This window comes from Oncorhynchus kisutch, linkage group LG11 (assembly GCF_002021735.2).
Source record: "Oncorhynchus kisutch isolate 150728-3 linkage group LG11, Okis_V2, whole genome shotgun sequence".
NCBI classification, from domain to species: domain Eukaryota; kingdom Metazoa; phylum Chordata; class Actinopteri; order Salmoniformes; family Salmonidae; genus Oncorhynchus; species Oncorhynchus kisutch.
The window spans coordinates 28,311,936-28,330,860 of record NC_034184.2 but is presented as its reverse complement, the minus strand read 5'-3'; the positions used below and the strand labels follow the sequence as shown (position 1 = coordinate 28,330,860).

The 18,925-nt window shown below is 45.3% G+C and overlaps 1 protein-coding gene across 2 annotated transcripts in view; it reads right to left on the bottom strand.

The window, feature by feature from the left end:
• The window catches only part of LOC109899794 (sodium/calcium exchanger 1), a 181,626-nt gene extending 163,165 nt beyond the window's left edge, over positions 1-18,461 (bottom strand). For both annotated transcript variants that reach the window (XM_020495334.2, XM_031835572.1), the window contains exons 1-2: positions 17,964-18,461; positions 13,765-15,632 (exon numbers count right to left, since the gene is read on the bottom strand). In XM_020495334.2, the coding sequence (XP_020350923.1) occupies positions 13,765-15,596 (1,832 nt within the window). In that variant the 5' untranslated portion in view covers positions 15,597-15,632; positions 17,964-18,461. The remainder of the gene's footprint in view (positions 1-13,764; positions 15,633-17,963) is intronic.
• Positions 18,462-18,925: the final 464 nt, after the last annotated feature.

Here is an 18,925-nt window from a genome sequence, read left to right as displayed (position 1 = left end):
GTCTCCGTATAAATGCACCTGCACTGTGATAGTCTCAGAGGTCCGTTAAAAGCGCAGAGAGCATCATGAAGAACAAGGAACACACCAGGCAGGTCCGAGATACTGTTGTGAAGAAGTTTAAAGCCGGATTTGGACACAAAACGATTTCCCAAGCTTTAAACATCCCAAGGAGCACTGAGCAAGCGATAATATTGAAATGGAAGGAGTATCAGACCACTGCAAATCTACCAAGACCTGGCAGTCCCTCTAAACTTTCAGTTCATACAAGGAGAAGACTGATCAGAGATGCAGCCAAGAGGCCCATGATCACTCTGGATGAACTGCAGAGATCTACAGCTGAGGTGGGAGACTCTGTCCATAGGACAACAATCAGTCGTATATTGCACAAATCTGGCCTTTATGGAAGAGTGGCAAGAAGAAAGCCATTTCTTAAAGATATCCATAAAAAGTGTTGTTTAACGTTTGCCACAAGCCACCTGGGAGACACACCAAACATGTGGAAGAAGGTGCTCTGGTCAGATGAAACCAAAATTGAACTTTTTGGCAACAATGCAAAACGTTATGTTTGGCGTAAAAGCAACACAGCTCATCACCCTGAACACACCATCCCCACTGTCAAACATGGTGGTGGCAGCATCATAGTTTGGGTCTGCTTTTCTTCAGCAGGGACAGGGAAGATGGTTAAAATTGATGGGAAGATGGATGGAGCCAAATACAGGACCATTCTGGAAGAAAACCTGATGGAGTCTGCAAAAGACCTGAGACTGGGACGGAGATTTGTCTTCCAACAAGACAATGATCCAAAACATAAAGCAAAATCTACAATGGAATGGTTCAAAAATAAACATATCCAGGTGTTAGAATGGCCAAGTCAAAGTCCATACCTGAATCCAATCGAGAATCTGTGGAAAGAACTGAAAACTGCTGTTCACAAATGCTCTCCATCCAACCTCACTGAGCTCGAGCTGTTTTGCAAGGAGGAATGGGAAAAAAATTCAGTCTCTCGATGTGCAAAACTGATAGAGACATACCCCAAGCGACTTACAGCTGTAATCGCAGCAAAAGGTGGCGCTACAAAGTATTAACGTAAGGGGGCTGAATAATTTTGCACGCCCAATTTTTCAGTTTTTGATTTGTTAAAAAAGTTTGAAATATCCAATAAATGTCGTTCCACTTCATGATTGTGTCCCACTTGTTGTTGATTCTTCACAAAAAAATACAGTTTTATATCTTTATGTTTGAAGCCTGAAATGTGGAAAAAGGTCGCAAAGTTCAAGGGGGCCGAATACTTTCGCAAGGCACTGTACATGTACATATTACCTCAATTACCTTGACTAACCGGTGACCCCGCACATTGACTGTACTGGTACTCCCTGTATATAGCCTCGCTACTGTTATTTTAATGCTGCTCTTTAATTTTTTGTTATTTTATTTGTATTGAATTTTGTATCTATTTTTACTTAACATTTATTTTTCTTAAAACAGCATTGTTGCTTAAGGGCTTGTAAGTAAGCATTTGACAAATAAAATTTGATTTAATTTGATTTGACAATCTAAACCACTGTGAAATATATTTTCCATAACCAAAATATTGTAGTTTCGGCTGTTTGAAGCTGGTGTATAAAACCCAAAATAAAATATGCAAAAACGAAACTTAAAAACGTGAGGCATAGGAATAGTGCACATAGAACATATATATTGCTTTTCTTACACTTTCAATGAGAATGACAGATCTATTTCTCACATTTCGATGCAAATTTTGTCAGGTTGCCCAAAAAGTTAGATATTGCAGCTTTAAAAAGCCGTCATGCTTACTGCACAAATTACTAAACAGATACTGTATTGGTGCTGAACAGCTACTGTAACATTTGAAACATTCTCCGGTCTAGCTGAACAAAGCTGTGGCGCCTAGCATCCCCGCTAGCTAAAGGCAGGCTAACTGCTGTGAAGCCTAGCATCCCTGCTAGCTAAAGGCAGGCTAACTGCTGTGGAGCCTAGCATCCCCGCTAGCTAAAGGCAGGCTAACTGCTGTGGAGCCTAGTATCCCCGCTAGCTAAAGGCAGGCTAACTGCTGTGAAGCCTAGCATCCCTGCTAGCTAAAGGCAGGCTAACTGCTGTGGAGCCTAGCATCCCCGCTAGCTAAAGGCAGGCTAACTGCTGTGGAGCCTAGTATCCCCGCTAGCTAAAGGCAGGCTAACTGCTGTGCTGCCTGTGAGACAGAGCTCTAAACACTGCAGTGCCATTAATATTTTATATCAGCCAGCCAGCCCTGTCCTCCCTACAGCCACTACACTCACATGACCTTCTAGTACACAAAGGGAGAGCAGCTCTCACACACACACATACACACACACGCACACACGTGAACACACACACACACACGTATGCACAAACGTATGCACACACACACAAGCAAACACACACACAAACACACACTGATCAGCAAAGGCAAACTACCTGCCTTCCAGGACACCTACAGCACCCGATGTCACAGGAAGGCCAAAAAGATCATCAAGGACATCAACCACCCAAGCCACTGCCTGTTCACCCCGCTATCATCCAGAAGGCGAGGTCAGTACAGGTGCATCAAAGCTGGGACTGAGAGACTGAAAAACAGCTTCTATCTCAAGGCCATCAGACTGTTAAACAGCCATCACTAACACAGAGAGGCTGCTGCCTACATACAGACTTGAAATCATTGGCCACTTTAATAAATGGAACACGAGTCTCTTTCATAATGCCACTTTAATAATGTTTACATATCTTGCATTACTCATCTCATATATATAGACTGTATTTTATACCATCTATTGCATCTTGGCTATGCAGCTCTGTCATTGCTCATCCATATATTTATATGCATATACTCTTATTCCATTCCTTACTTAGATTTGTGTGTTTAAGGTAGTTGTTGTGAAATTGTTAGTTTACATGTTACATATTGCTGCACTGTCGGAACTAGAAGCACAAGCATTTCGATACACTCGCATTAACATCTGCTAACCATGTGAATGTGACCAATCATATTTTATTTGATTTGATTTATGTATCATCCCCTGCCAGTGGTGTTAGGTGTCTCTGAACTTTTCTAAGCCTTTCTGTGTGTATAACTGCTGTGATACCTCTACAGCGGTTCGGGATGGTTGGCTCTAAACAGCAGAGCATGGACAGTGTCTGTCAGTGTTTGTTTCAGGGTCAGATGACAGCTGGGTGAATGCTGGATGAAAACAGGGAAGTGTGTTTATCTAGTTTAACAACATGGATGACCTGCTGCCTGCCAAATCTTGTTTAGGAAGCCTGTAAATCAGCCTAATGAACAGGCCAGGTTTCAACTACAACAACACACAGGGCCCAGACAAGGCGTGCTTCCAAAATGGCACCCTATTTCCTATGTTGAGCAGTACTTTTGGCCACATAGGGAATAAGGTTTCATTCTGGATGTAGCTCAGAAGTGTGGACCCACTGGGCACACACTGGTTGAATCAACGTTGTTTCCACGTCATTTGAATGACATTAAGTTGAACCAACGTGAAATAGACATTGAATTAATGTCTGTGCCCAGTGGCGAGGCTGATCTGAGAACAGACCTAGTCTATGGGGGAAGAGGAGAGCAGAGGGCAGAGCTGGCATAGTTACCTTCCTAGTGTTTGTCTTGTGTTAGGATCAAGTGTCTCTCTGTCTCCAAACAAAGCTCTCATCATAATGGCTCTGTTGAAATTAGGATGCCAGGCTGTCTGTAGGCCTGGGCTGGGTGTGTGTGTATGTTTGTTGGTGTGTGTGTGTGTGTGTGTGTGTGTGTGTGTGTGTGTGTGTGTGTGTGTGTGTGTGTGTGTGTGTGTGTGTGTGTGTGTGTGTGTGTGTGTGTGTGTGTGTGTGTGTGTGTGTGTGTGTGTGTGTGTGTGTGTGTGTGTGTGTGTGTGTGGGTGAGTGAGTGAGTGAGTGAGTGAGTGAGAGAGAAAAACAAAATAAACGAGCCTGCAGCACTTTTCTAACTTCTTCGACTTTGCACCATCTTGGGACGTCACGTGCTACATTGCAATGACCAGGTTTTTCCAGGTTAGCCTACATGCAAGCAGAGCAGACAGACAGACACGAATGTCCTCTGACTATCATTCACCCATTTTAAGCCGCTGTCAATTCCCCTTCTTGAAGTAAAGCGGCTATAATGAACGAAAACATTGATCCACTAAGTAACAACCAGCTCAATGCAGCAGCAGACAGACAGATATAGCCCCACCATGTCAATCATACAGCACTGGGCTGTGCACTATGCCTCTGCTACAGACAGGGTTGGACTCAACTCAATTTCATCTCTATCTATTCAGGAGATGAATTGGAAACACGTCCTCTTGATTTGAAAAATGATTGAAAATAGTGGACTATTCAACTAGTCACAGTTTGAATTTCAACAGACTCCCTGAATGGACTTGTACATTGATGTTTGTTTTAAGTGAACTGACACCTCATCCCTTGTTTAGGTCTTAGGGAACACAGAGAACATTTCTGTGGATGATTAGGTTTATTCCAGTCCTCTTCTCTGAAAGTGCAGCAGGGTGGGTGTTATGAACATGTTCAGGTCATTTCTGTGGTTGATTAGGTTTATTCCAGTCCTCTCTCTGAAAGTGCAGCCGGGTGGGTGTTATGAACATGTTCAGGTCATTTCTGTGGTTGATTAGGTTTATTCCAGTCCTCTCTCTGAAAGTGCAGCAGGGTGGGTGTTATGAACATGTTCAGGTCATTTCTGTGAGGGGGACATGTATTCTAGATAAGAGCTATGCATAGATAGACTATACCCCCAAAAGCCCAGACAATGTGGATTAATGTGTGATAACCTCAGCCAGGTGGGTGGGTCTTCAATGAAGGATATTTTCTGAGCTAACCACCAGCATGAGGGCTTTAATCTTACTGGCAGCAGTGGACTAGAGGCACGGGGTGTAAGGTATCAAAGGAAAACAGACTGACACACACACATATGTGCACACACACACACGCACACAACCACACAGAGAAAGAGACAGAAAAACAGACAATCACACCTACACAAACACAAAACGATGGTAGATAGAGAACACAGACTTAGGAACACACGCAGGGTAACAAGCACGCGCACACACACACACACGCACGCACACACACACGCACGCACACACGCACACACACACACGCACACACACCCACCCACACACACACACACGTGGATTGAAGATCTCGAGGCTTTTGAACATCTGGTGCTGGAACAAGAAACAAGGCAGGCCAGGCTTATTAACTCAGAGTCCTGCTGTCAGGACCTCCAGACCTCAGCCACACCAGCTGACACACACACACACACACACTCAGAATGCACCTTCGAGGTGAATAAATCCCTGTGTGTGTGTGTGTACTGTATCGGGCCATATTTATCAGGGGGTCTGGTATGAAGAATGAGTCCTGCTGAGTGCCTACTCCCAGTAATTTATTAAGAGAGAGAAAATCTTTGATAAACGCTCCATATTTCACTGATCACCATCAGGATGCTCCCACTGACTGGCCATCCATCTGACGGGAGCCGGCCTGAGAGATACAAATTGTCATGGTGACAGGCCGGAGGCGAGGAATGGGGAATATGGGATAGGCTTGTCCTCCACGGATCTGCTTCCTGCCAGCTTGACAAACGTGCTCATTAATTTATTCACTACCTCTCTCGCTCTCTTTTGTTCCTTAGTTATCTTTCTCCCAGTTTCTCTCTCTTTCACGCTCTTCCCCTTAGACAGAGTGAGTCATCTGCAGGTAGGTGATTCACTATGAGGCGGCCCTCTTAACAAGGGGTTTACAGATCAGGTGAACTGAACCTTCACAGCTACAGTAAATGGCACTTTTCCGGATATTAAATTAGTTAACCAGCTCTTTGGTGTGTTTGGGAGAGAGTGAACATTCGCCGTAGCTGAAGAGAGAGAACACTGTAAGTGACTCATCTGGGATTCTAGGTGATTCTCCCTGATGTTTGGCCGGATTGAAAACGCCACCATTCTAATCATGTTTGGGAAATCCTGTCACAGTAGGCCAGAGGACAGGAACTGGGACCAAATCCCTTAGGACGTCATTGACATGAAGCACATCTAGAATTTATCAGTTGAAGTTTGGGGTAATACATTCATAACCCCATCATAAGTCATCCCCGTAATACCATGTCACCTCCATAACACTACAGGTATGACCGGTTATGGACCTGACTGAATTCGAAAGCCCCCCCCATGTGACTCAGTGAGATAAAATATGACTGGCAGAAAAGGTCAGATAGGAAGTGCCGGTTATTTCCATGATGCCTTGCAATCCAGGTCGCTGAGTGAACCGGACACAGACAGTCTGAGATGAAGGTGTCACGGAGCTGAGCCACAGGATACTGAGCAGAGTACTAGAAGAGATATACAGAGGTTAGAAGCAGGAGGAGATATCAGTGGTTGATGTATCACGGGAACTCAGGAGAATATCAGCTAGAGATATCAGGTTGGGATATCCCTTAAGCCTGCAGCGAGGCTCCAGGTTTCAAACCTAATCAAGCGTGTGTGTGTGTGTGTGTGTGTGTGTGTATGTGTGAACAACACCTATACTGTAACAGCCCATTCTACCGCACGGCTGATGCCATGCTCAAATAGATGCTCGGAGATGTACTGACAACGGGAAGTAAGGGAGTAATGATAGAGATGAAGGGAGTGATAACGAGGGAGAGGGAGAGTACAGAGCAGAATCCTCTTTTGGCTCTAAAACAACTCTCCCATGCCACACAGGACGTCTCAAAGCCTTTTTAGGAACTCCCCTGTTCCAAATTTACCAGAACTATTCCAGATATGTGGTGTGTGGAAATAGAGAGGAGCTCATTCTTGCCGGGCAGTGGAGGCCCGGGTGAACGAGAGAAGCCATGTTCTGAGTCTGGAGCTGTGCAATGATCTTGCATCAGTGCTTGTGCTAAGCCCCTGCCCGACATTACGGATTCAAGAGGGCGGACTTTGGCTCTGAAAGCTGCACTCTTATTTCCTCTCTCACTTTCTCTTTCTCTCTCTGTGTCTGAGAAGGTTGAAAATGCAGTCACATAAAAGCCACGCCGGCCCAGCAAAGCGTGAAATGGTTTCAGCTTTACTACAGAGGAAACACTTGACCACGCACTGCAAAAGCAGTCGCTGCGGTTACCCTGAGCACTCCACGAGTAGAATAATCATCTATGTCGTCGGCTTGTTTTGCATCGGTGGCAGGTGTCTTTACTAGCTGAGGTGAATTCATACATCAAAACACAGACACGCACACACACACGCACACGTACACACACACACACACATTTCAGAATATGCTCTCATAGACAGAACATATTTTTAGAACACACACACGTGCATAGTTGCACAGTTGCACAAACACACACACAGTCACACACACACAGTTGTACACACACACACACACACACACAAACATTGGCACACTCTCCAGCACTCTACTCACATTGACTAATGTGGATAAATTGCCTTCCATGGCACTGTCTTCCCAAGAATGAATTTCAAAATAAGAGCATAAGTGGGCTCATAACCCTTTATAAAACCTACTTAACTATGCAGGTGGGGGAATGAAGTGACATTTATATGAAAGATTATCTGTGTGTCCCCCTCCCTTTTAAAAGCCCTCGATCCAGGTCCCTAAACTGAATATTGGGGTAGATTTCTGAAATAATATCTTACATCTATTTTCTCTCTTTCTCAGGAAGTCATGACTTATCCCATCCCAACCCACTGTAAAAAATGTCACTTCTGAGCCACTGTAGTGCAGATATGTACACAGGAGAGGAGAGAGAGCAGTGGAGTCAGTTGAGTCAGGATGGAGCCCCTGAGCCCACCATATTAATCCTGTCAGACAAAAAATGTGGTGAAAGCAGGAGAAAATCCAGACAGGCTTAAAAGTTTCTCTTCAGAATAAGAGGCCACTAACTGACAGTGCAGGGATAATGGTTACATGACAAGTGGATTGAGGTTTGGTAGTTAAGGACTTAAAGACTTTGTAAAAAATTGTTTATGTGTGTGTGTGTGTGTGTGTGTGTGTGTGTGTGTATGATGTTACATGCAAAGTAGATTGAGGTTTGTAAGTGCTCACAGATTTCAATAAGTGTGTGCATATGTGGTGGCAGTTGATCATAACATGACAACTGGATTGAGATGTGTGTGTGTGAGCGAGAGAGAGAGAGAGAGAGAGAGAGAGAGAGAGAGAGAGAGAGAGAGAGAGAGGGAGAAGGGGGAGAGAGAGAGAGGGGGGGGGAGAAGGGACAGATAGGGGAGGAGAAGGGAGAGAGAGTGAGAGAGAAATAAGGCAGAGAGCAGGGCTAGAAGCTAAATGAAAGGGCATGTGTGTGTGTGTGAGAGAGAGAGAGAGAGAGAGAGAGAGAGGGAGAAGGGGGAGAGAGTGACAGAGGGAGAGAGAGAGAGGTAGAGAGAGAGAGAGCGAGAGAGAGGGGAGGGGGAGAAGGGACGGAGAGGGGAGGAGAAGGGAGAGAGAGAGAGAGAGAGAGAGAGAGAGAGAGGAGAAGGGAGAGAGAGTGAGAGAGAGAGAGAGAGAGAGAGAGAGAGAGAGAGGAGAAGAGAGAGAGAGAAGGAGAAAGAAAGAACGGAGAGAAAGAAGAGAGAGAGAGAGGGGAGAAGAGAGAGAGGGGAGAAGAGAAGAGAGAGAGGAGGAAAGAAAGAAGGGAGAGAAAGAAGAGAGAGAAGTGCAGATGAGATTAAGAGAGAATATGTGCATGCCTTATTGTGTGTGTGGCCATTGCATCCATCATGTCATCAGAGTAACTGTGACTGCGCTGTGTCAGCAGTCTAAATTGGGAGCTGTGGAAAAGAAGACTCCAAGTTATTCTAATCTGTCCACTGTCAGCTCGGTGAAAAACATCCTAAACAGCACTTTCTAAAGCCACTAATCCACTACAAAGACTCTCCTGATATCCATGCCAACTGCTTTGTTTCAGCTTTCATCCTCACTCCCAGTCCACTCACTAATGCAATGTATTTCTCTCTTACTCTCTTACTCTGTCTCTCTCTGTTTCTTTCTATCTCCCTTTTATCTTTCTGTCTCTCCCTCCATCACCCCTTTTCTCAGTTTCTTTCTATCATATTGTCTGTACATCATCTATCCCATTACTCCCCCTTTTCCATGTTCTTTCTCTCTCCCTCCAGCTGTCCCTCAGGCCCTCTCTCTTTGTCCTCTCCTACTGGTTCCCCAGTTCCTGTGTCTCATATACCTGGAGCCTGGAGATGCCCTCCTCTTCTCCTCCATCACATCTGTTGCTTAGCGATGACCTTTCTGTGCAGGCAGCCGGTTTGGGCTCATTTGTCAAACGACTCACCCTCTTCATCTTCCTCTCTCTCTCCACTGACCTGGCTGTGCTGCCACACTGCACCAGCACAAAACCGGGACAAAATGACAACGCAAAAAAAAAAAAACTCTGGCCGAGTTCCCTGAGTATGGATGAAACGTGGTGGAGGTGGAGAGAGTAGAGACAAGAGGTTGACATTTAGGTTAGGGAAGCAGAAATGAACATCTTTTTGGGATAAGTCACTGATATTCTGTGTTCCATGTCTGTTTTTACCCATAACTCATCTATGGCATTGTTGTGATATGATCCGGGGCAAATGTCAGTGGCAGCAGTAGTTATAGCCGGGCGAGATCAGTGTGAGAAGGTTATTTCACACCTTGAGCAGCCATGTTGCTTATGTGAACAGTCCAGGGACACCACAAAGCCATGACATCATGATGTCAGTCCCATGAATACACACAGTCACACTCCTGAATGTAGAGGTATACTGTACACAGGATATGAACACATAGAAAGATAGGAAGACTTATAACATAGACAAAGATTGTACATGTATTTATTTACTCAGACACAAACACACACCTCTAGCAGTGGTTTCCATGGGTGTGAAGGGCATGTGTTCTCCGGTTACTGAGCACATAGTAATAGCACTACTTTGGCAGGAGTTATGTCCACCTGTTACTCGTCTTACAGCCCTGGGAGGAAGACCGTTATAAAAGGTTCACATCTAAACGTCAACAAGCACACTGGCCATTCCAGCCAGCAAATGACTGCATAAAACACAGGCCTTTATCTCCCACCCCTGAAGGGCGACAGTCCTCACATAGCTGGTGTCGACTTCACACAGTGTCATAGATACCATGGCCACAGTCATAGAATCTAAACAGGCTAAACCTACAGGCCTGGGACCAGAGACAATTCACGTAGAGAATGGAGACCAAAACAGAACAGATCCAAGATCAGCTCTTCTGTATCATGTCCACACACAGTCACAACTTTCAGTTATAAAAGTTTTGAGGATATAGTTCCTTATAACACGACAGGGTAATCCATAAGAACATGTCTATCTAATGGAGCTACACTAGCCATGTCATCTGTGAACCAAACCACAGAACAGCACTAGTGACTGGTGTCACCATTGCCACCGTCATGCCCCTAAAACAGACAAAAAGAAAATCTCCCAAATGGCTGTCTGTTGATTATACATGCTAATTAAATGAATCTGTATTCCTGTACAACAGGCCTGTCAGAGAGGAGAGACTGCGACACGGACCTCACAAAAGCCTCATTACCAACTTATGACTAAACTCTAGAGGGACGGCGGCTTGGATGTGACAGTCACTCACACGGGAGGGATCAATGGAGGATGCGGAGTGTCATGGTGTGGTGGGGCCAATGAATAGCATAGCAAGAGGCTATGGCAGCTTGCACTAATTGAAATTCCTCTGTTAATAAGGATCTCTATCCAGCTCCTCATACTGTCAGTGAAATTCAAAGACTGAAAACGGCGGTGCATAAATGTGCTTTGCTATACCACAATGCAACTGTACATTTTAAATGACAAAGATTCTCGCCATCTCTCTCTTTTGTCTTGCTATTTCTGTCCAGCCTCACATTAGTTGTTCTATCCTTCCTACAGAGGACAAAAGCAGAGTGCTGAAAACACCATCATTTGCCCAATCTTCCACTCTCCAGTCATTTCCCCAACCTGTACTCCGGTCAAACAAACAGCAATCACAGCCACTGCGCTAGCCCAGGTCTCCAAGCAGGGCTACTCAGGCCCTCACATTCAATTCTGAAGAAAAATTACACTTTGCTTTCTGATGGGAAGAAAAGCCCTAGTAAAAGAGAAGAAGGCTAAAACTTCTCTCCTGGCTTGACTGTGACACAAAGGAAGGAGGGAGTTTGCAGCTGAATTAGGGTAGAGGCAGCCCCCGGGCACTCTAATTTAGATCATCCACTTTGTAATTCATTTTTCCGGAGTAAAAATGTCCTCTCCCCTTCTGGGATCTATCTTTTCAAGGGCCTGTTGGGAGGCATTTAACGCATGTGCTTCCAGCTCTCTGGCGGTAGGAGGTTTAGCCTGCATGTATTCTGAAAATGAAACTGTGAACGGACTCCTACCCACTCAGAGGTTAACTTTACTTAGGTCAGAATATTACCAGAATAAAATTCATGAAATATACTTTGGCAAGATATTGAATAAAAAGTTTCTATGTAGATACTGGTATCATTTTGGTGGAAATGAAACCAATGAGGTAGACTGAGACTATGTCTATGACCACAAGGCTCTACAGAGGGTGGTACGCTCAGCCGAACGCACCATTGGGTGCTCACTGCCTGCCCTCAAGGACCCCTACAACACCAGGTGTCACAGGAAGGCCAAGAAGACCATCAAGGACCCCGGCTTGTTCTCCCCGCTTCTATCACTCCGACGCAGGCAGTATATTGTTACAGCTGTAAATGTGTATTATTATATTTATTATTGTTTCCTTCACTTCTCACTTCTCCCCCTGCTGCTCCCCTTATGGACATTCCCTCTGGGACATTAACTTTTCACTTATCCCCCTGCTGCTCCCCTTATGGACATTCCCTCTGGGACATTAACTTTTCACTTATCCCCCTGCTGCTCCCCTTATGGACATTCCCTCTGGGACATTAACTTTTCACTTATCCCCCTGCTGCTCCCCTTATGGACATTCCCTCTGGGACATTAACTTTTCACTTCTCCCCCTGCTGCTCCTTATGGACATTCCCTCTGGGACATTAACTTTTCACTTCTCCCCCTGCTGCTCCTTATGGACATTCCCTCTGGGACATTAACTTCTCACTTCTCCCCCTGCTGCTCCCCTTATGGACATTCCCTCTGGGACATTAACTTCTCACTTCTCCCCCTGCTGCTCCTTTTATGGACATTCCCTCTGGGACATTAACTTTTCACTTCTCCCCCTGCTGCTCCCCTTATGGACATTCCCTCTGGGACATTAACTTCTCACTTCTCCCCCTGCTGCTCCTTTTATGGACATTCCCTCTGGGACATTAACTTCTCACTTCTCCCCCCTGCTGCTCCCCTTATGGACATTCCCTCTGGGACATTAACTTCTCACTTCTCCCCCTGCTGCTCCTTTTATGGACATTCCCTCTGGGACATTAACTTCTCTTTTTGACCTGCACTGTAAGAGCTCGGCGCATAAGAATTTCACTGTACTCTGCAATTACATCTGTGACCCTGTGCATGTGACTAATAAACTCATCTAATCTAATGGTATATTATATTGCCATATTAAATCAAATTACACCTTGCAAGGAAAAATACAACAGTCAGCTAACACCATTCCATTCCAGGCCGAAAACTCCTTTCCCAGAGCTGCGGTTAGACTGTAGTCTACTGGGTCCTACAGGTTCCTATAGGATGGAGTAAAAGGTCTGCCTTACAGAACCGCCGGCCCCTCGCCTCTGACACTCCATCATTTCATTTAGACAAGTGTTATTAAAATCCACTTAGCAGTGCCGTGAGAGCTACACTATGGAAACTATGCAATGGGCCTTGGAAAGTTGAACCTAAACATCTGCTTTGAATCTGTTTCAAAATGAGCCCTTTTCATTCATCTGTCTCACTCGTCCCCTGCATGTCAAAGAGGGTGAGTATGGGGACAGAGGGAGAGACGAAGGGATAGAGGGGAATAGATAGAGAGACAAGTAGCTCTTGTCCTTTAAAAAAATAATTAACATGCCAAACCTTAATGTATAGAAATATGAAATGCTCTTTTCCAGAACAGTATTGAGCCAGGCCTGATCATTAACCCAGAATGTCAAGTCAGTAATTTATACTCAGATTGTCTACTAAGCAATCAATTCAATACACATCAGCAATAGTCAGGCTTAAAGAGTTCAGGCTAGTCATGCCACTGAAATGAATGAGTAGCGATCAAACATGGATAAATCTGAGTGAGATCGATACACAGTTGCTGCAGAAATCACACATTCGATAAATACATCAATAAGTAAATGAGTGAATTAATGACAGAATGAATGAATGAAAGAAGAAGCAAAGAGGAGAGCGGAAACTAAGAGAGTTGACGACGTCTCCTAATGGCACAGGAGCAGTCCACTGCACCACGACCACGACATGACACAAACACACTCACCATCCACCACATCATCCTCATCAAGGCATTCACAGACAAACAAAACCCAGCATCAGCATAGACTACACATGCATATCTAAAGATACTGACAATAAACTGCATTGGTGGATACAGATTCATATATTATACTACATATTTCAACAGCCTACTCACTTTCTTTTTTTTTGTCTGAAAGTATTCCTTCAAATGTAAATGTCAAAAAAAGCATAATAGTATGCTTATAAGCAGTGTAATGTCAGCCCCACATATAATAACTACTTCAAATAACCTTCACTGTACACAAGTAAAATATGAACTTACAAGATTTCATCGTTCTGGAACTCCAAGACCCCGTGAGTATCTTCAAAGTCCTCTCCACCTCCGCGTGCTGTGCCCTCCACAGTCTTGTAGGGCACCATGACGACCCCACGTGCCCCCGATGTACGCAGCACCTTCACCTCCATGGTACCCACGCTCTCACTCACGTGCGCCACCGGCTCCTCGAACGTGAAGATGCCGGCGTGGTCGTCATCAAAGATGGTCACGGTTGCAGTGGCGGGCAGACCGAGACAGGCCACTGCCTCCACGTGATTGGTCTCTGGGTTCTCTACCTCCTCCCCCTCTGCCAGCAGCACTTTGACGTTGCTCAGATGGATCAGGAAGTTCTCGTCCTCCTCAAAGATGTCATCATCGATAATACCCACGCGGATCTCTTTCTGGGTCTCTCCGGGCTTGAACACCACCACCCCTTCGGTAAATTCGTAGTCTGAGCCCGCGTTGGCTGATCCATCCTCCGTACGGAATTCCACTGACACAGTCTTGGTCAGGTCGCCACCTCGGCGTAGCACGTTCACTGCCACTGTGCCGCAGTTCTCCAGGCACTGGTAGGAGCCAGGGTCAAAATAGATCTTGGAGACAGGGTCGTTATCAGCCACATCAGAGCGGACCTCGTGCAGGCTGATGGCCTTGCGGGCCTGGTCGGCTGCATGCTTCTTCAGGATGTTCCCAGCGCCGGTCATGAGCCTGGTGGCCTGGCAGCGATAGAAGGCCCTGCTCTTCTGCTGTGAACTCAATACCTGGTAGTTGGCCAGTTCAATCAGCTGCTCCACCTCTTTATCTGGGTGCTTCTGCTTCAGCTCCTTGAGGATCTTGGCCATGTCGCGCCGGGTCTCCTCCTCATCCAGGTCCTTCACGTTCAGGTCCAGCCCCAGAGGCCCGTCCAGGAAGTCCGCCGCGTGAGAGTTGAGCATCTTCCCATCCATCTCGATGTCGACTTTGGACGGGAGCGGGCGGTCGCCCTCGGTCTCAATGATCATGCCCCGCTGCTTGCCGGTACGGTAGCGCTTGTAGACGTACTTGTAGAAGAGCAGGCGTCGGTCAGCGACCCAGGCGAACAACACGCAGATGGGGAAGAAGAAGAGGGTGAGCAGGCCCTCCCATACCTGCACTATGCCAGGGGAGATGACTGCCAGGATCAGGTAGAGCCATATGTAGGCGAAGATGCTCCAGGTGGCTGTGACGAAGAAGACGCGCAGGTGCTTGACCTTACGGACCTCCCCGTCGGGCACCACCCACACACAGATGCCGATGATGACAAACATGTTGAAGGCGGCGCTGCCCACGATAGTGCTGGGGCCCAACGCTCCCGCATCAAAACCGTGTCCACAAACCTCAATGACGGACAGTAGGATCTCAGGGGCACTAGAACCCAGGGCCATGAGCGTGAGGTTGGACACTGTCTCGTTCCAGATCCGCACGGTGGTGGTGGTGGTCTCTCCGTTGGGTCTCTTAATAGTGATCTCTTTCTCCTGAGAGGTGATGACTTCGATGGACGCCATGAAACGGTCAGCGATGATGGACACTCCAAGGAACATGTACACCAGGGCCACGAAGTAGACTGTAGCCCGTGCCACTTTGTCCCCGAACGAGGGATTCTGAGGTTCCCAGACAGGCAGAATCACCCCTTTTTCGCATGCTGTGCCTGCTGTAGTGCACACAGTAATGTTGCTGCTGGCAGTAGGAGACACGAACTGATCCAAGTCCACATCCGAGGACATAGCCGGCACATGTTGGAATTTGAGGAACAGGATCGCTACGACAACCACGAACCGAAGGCCAAGGGAGAGAATGGGGGAGATCTGAAAGTGTCCCATGATTCTGGAGTGGTTCACTTCCTCTGCTTCCTAAACCTGCAGAGAGGGGGGAAATGAAGGGGTTGGAATGACTGGAAATGTAGCACAATTTGCTCTCATTGTAATAATAGTGTTAAAACAATGTAGTAATTCACGTCAATGATATAATATAACCATAGTATACATTTCATATCAATTGCATATTGGTGGATAATTCCCCTGGTGAGTAGCTGTGATGCCTATAAGAGAACCAACCATATAAGGTCTGCCCCTTGGTTGGAGGGAAGGGAGGAAGCAGCAGATTCATTTTTATCGATTCTCTGCAGGGATGAGGACATTTCACATATTTCATATGCTTTGTAGGGAACATTATGCAGATATGTCACATGCATTGCAGTTTATGGACGATTGATTGCATCCAGAATATTTTACAAAGCTCTATAACAGGGATGGGCAACTTTCATGGGGGTGGAGGCCACAAAAACATCTGAACTCATCATGAGGGGCTGGCTTGTGGGTCTGCGTATCCACATCCATACCAACATACGCAGTCAGAGTCAGACTTTGCCCTTTTGGGGCCCTAAGCGGGTATTTTGGGCATCCCCCACCTTGCGAGCAAAACATTCTAGTGGCCACCCTCTTAACAGCTTAGAGAAAAAAATGTTAATTTCCTGCAATTCTACACATTTTGCCATGGGGCAGAGATTTTGTAGGGGTGTTTTACAGCTAATTTCCTATCATTCTTCACATTTTACCATAAGGTGGAGAGAAATGTTTGCCGTATTTAATATGATATCTGAGTGAGATTGACTAACAAAATCAATGGGGGCCCCAGATGGGTAATTCGACCATGATTACTACAAGTTTAGATAGCTGGACTAATTTATTAATCCCCCCCAAAAAATTGCTGCCATGGGCTAATTGAGTGACAAGAAAAACTGCTGATGCACAAACAAATTTCGAAATTGCATCTTGTCTATTCTTCTATCCTAACTAACTCTCAACATTAAATTGAGACCCCGACTGAGTTCCTAAAATATCTCAGCCTCTAGTTGCCCATCCCTGCTCTATAATGACCGGTTCTTCGACCTTTGAAATAAGAGGGGAGAGAGAAGATCTTGAGTGTGCATTGCCTGCTAAATATGATGAGACTCCGCGGGTAAGGGAAGCATCCAGTGAAACGGGAGTGATGCGACACTACTCACCGGGCTGGACAACTCAGCATCAATGTAGTCAGAAAAGAAGTAGACACGCAAAGATCTACGCAAGATTATAATAGACTGATGAAGACCCAAGGGTCGAAACGTTATTATAAGTAAAATTACCCAGGAGAATGAGCAGAAATGTGCGGCCTTTTCTTTTCTGTTTTCCAAGATTATAATAGACTACTTTACCATATCATTTAAATGTAAGCCATTTTTTCCATAGGCATATTTTCACAATGATGAATTATTGTTTTACATAGCTCTATATTAAAATGAACTTGAATAAGAAATGAATAAAACAGTAGGCTAAATATGATAACTAATCATTTGGGTCTAGTTTATCAATCTGTTGAGGATATATAATAAATCAATTATGGAGGGATGGTCACGCCGTGTATAGCCTACAATTCTGTGCCGCCTTCAGTGCATCTTTACCGGGTTGAACGCTTACGATTCCTGTCAGATTCACAATAGAAAGGCTACTTGTAAATGGACGGTTGTGTGATTTCTATTGTTTTACATGTTACCATCAATTTATTACATTTTATATATGACTATATAATGACCAGACCTACAGAAAATTCAATAGAAAACACCAATTTCCTAATCCACAGATTGAATCCGCACAACCTGCACAATTAACCAGCATAAGACTACGTGAATGCATTTTGCGCAAAGGAGTGGCGCAAATGGGTTCTTATTTACCTTATGTAGCCAACTATTGCCGACACGAATCAATCTATGAGGGTTTGGGCTATGTGAAGGCACGTTGTACACAACTTTCACTTCCATATTGGTATCTGGAAACATGGCAATGCTGTTTAGCGCAAACGACCACGTCTTCTTGTGGCAGGCAGGAGAGCAAGGAAGCGCAAGAAGGAATACCAATACCTACAAATTGAGGTATATATAGTCTCAATAGAAGTCTCCATCAAGGCTTTACCATTTTGATTTTATACAGAATAGTCTACTAATCCCAGTAGATCCGTATAAAATAGAATACCCTATGCTGAATGGTATAGGCTAGCCAAGACATGCGGTAACATTCTGTCTTCGAAGTAAGCACTCCGCCGCTCCATCGACTATTGGGTGATCGCCTGGACTAAACTTGCTGTGAGAAGATAGTGCCACACAAATACCCAATATTGATATGTTAATGATAACAATAGCAACATAATCATACCTTTTCTAAGACGCAACGGCAAGATCCACAGGCAGAATAAGTCAGCAATAGTAGTTGTTGTAGCCTAGGCGTGAAAATGCCAAGAGAGAGCTGCAAGAGCCGTCAGTAGTAAAATAGCCTATTACGGCTCACAATCGTCTCGGGTTATATAGGAGATCAAGGCGAGATACCTAGGTGAAAAAAAAACTGTTAAAGATTCCCATACACTCGCAGTTTTCCAGGACCTGTATGAGATGATCAGATAACTGATGCTTTATCAGAGAATCTGCATATCGGAGGACAAAAAGGTGCACTGAGAGTTCGTCCTAATTCTCCCTCTCTCTCTCTCTCTCTCTCTCTCTCTCTGGCCACAGAGCTCCGCGCATAGACAGACCGAGACCTAGTCCAACCTGAGTTTAGAACTCGGGCTGCTTCGGTGGAGGCGGACAAACTCCCGGGTAGGCTCTTTCCCACAGCTCTCCCGCTTGGATACCGTCCTATTCAGATTGCATTTAGAAATAGCGGAGGGAAACGAGACTAGCGATGCGGCCCGCTGCCAACCCGCCTATCAACACCAAGACCCTCCCATTGCGCAACTGTAAATACTTGTTGTAACGTTGTATGCATTGTAATTAGGCCCACATTTCAATAAACATTGTCATTATAATGTAGCCTTCTACAGCATAGGCCCACACGAGTTTCCTTAATTTTGGAATAACGTAGGCTACCATAATATATTGATGCTGATCTAATGGATTGCTTTGTAATGTGGTGAGTCTTGTCATGTTGGTAACTCAACTCGCTCTTTTGACCTATTAACAACTGTGAGACCTCAGAGATTTAAATAGCATAGGGCCACTCATAAATTTTTTCGATGGCAAAGTAGTTTGGAATAGGTCTCTTGTCTACATTTTTTATGGTATTTGACCCTCAAAGGTATAGACAAACCTACTTAAAACGGTCACTCAAATGGATGGTTTTGC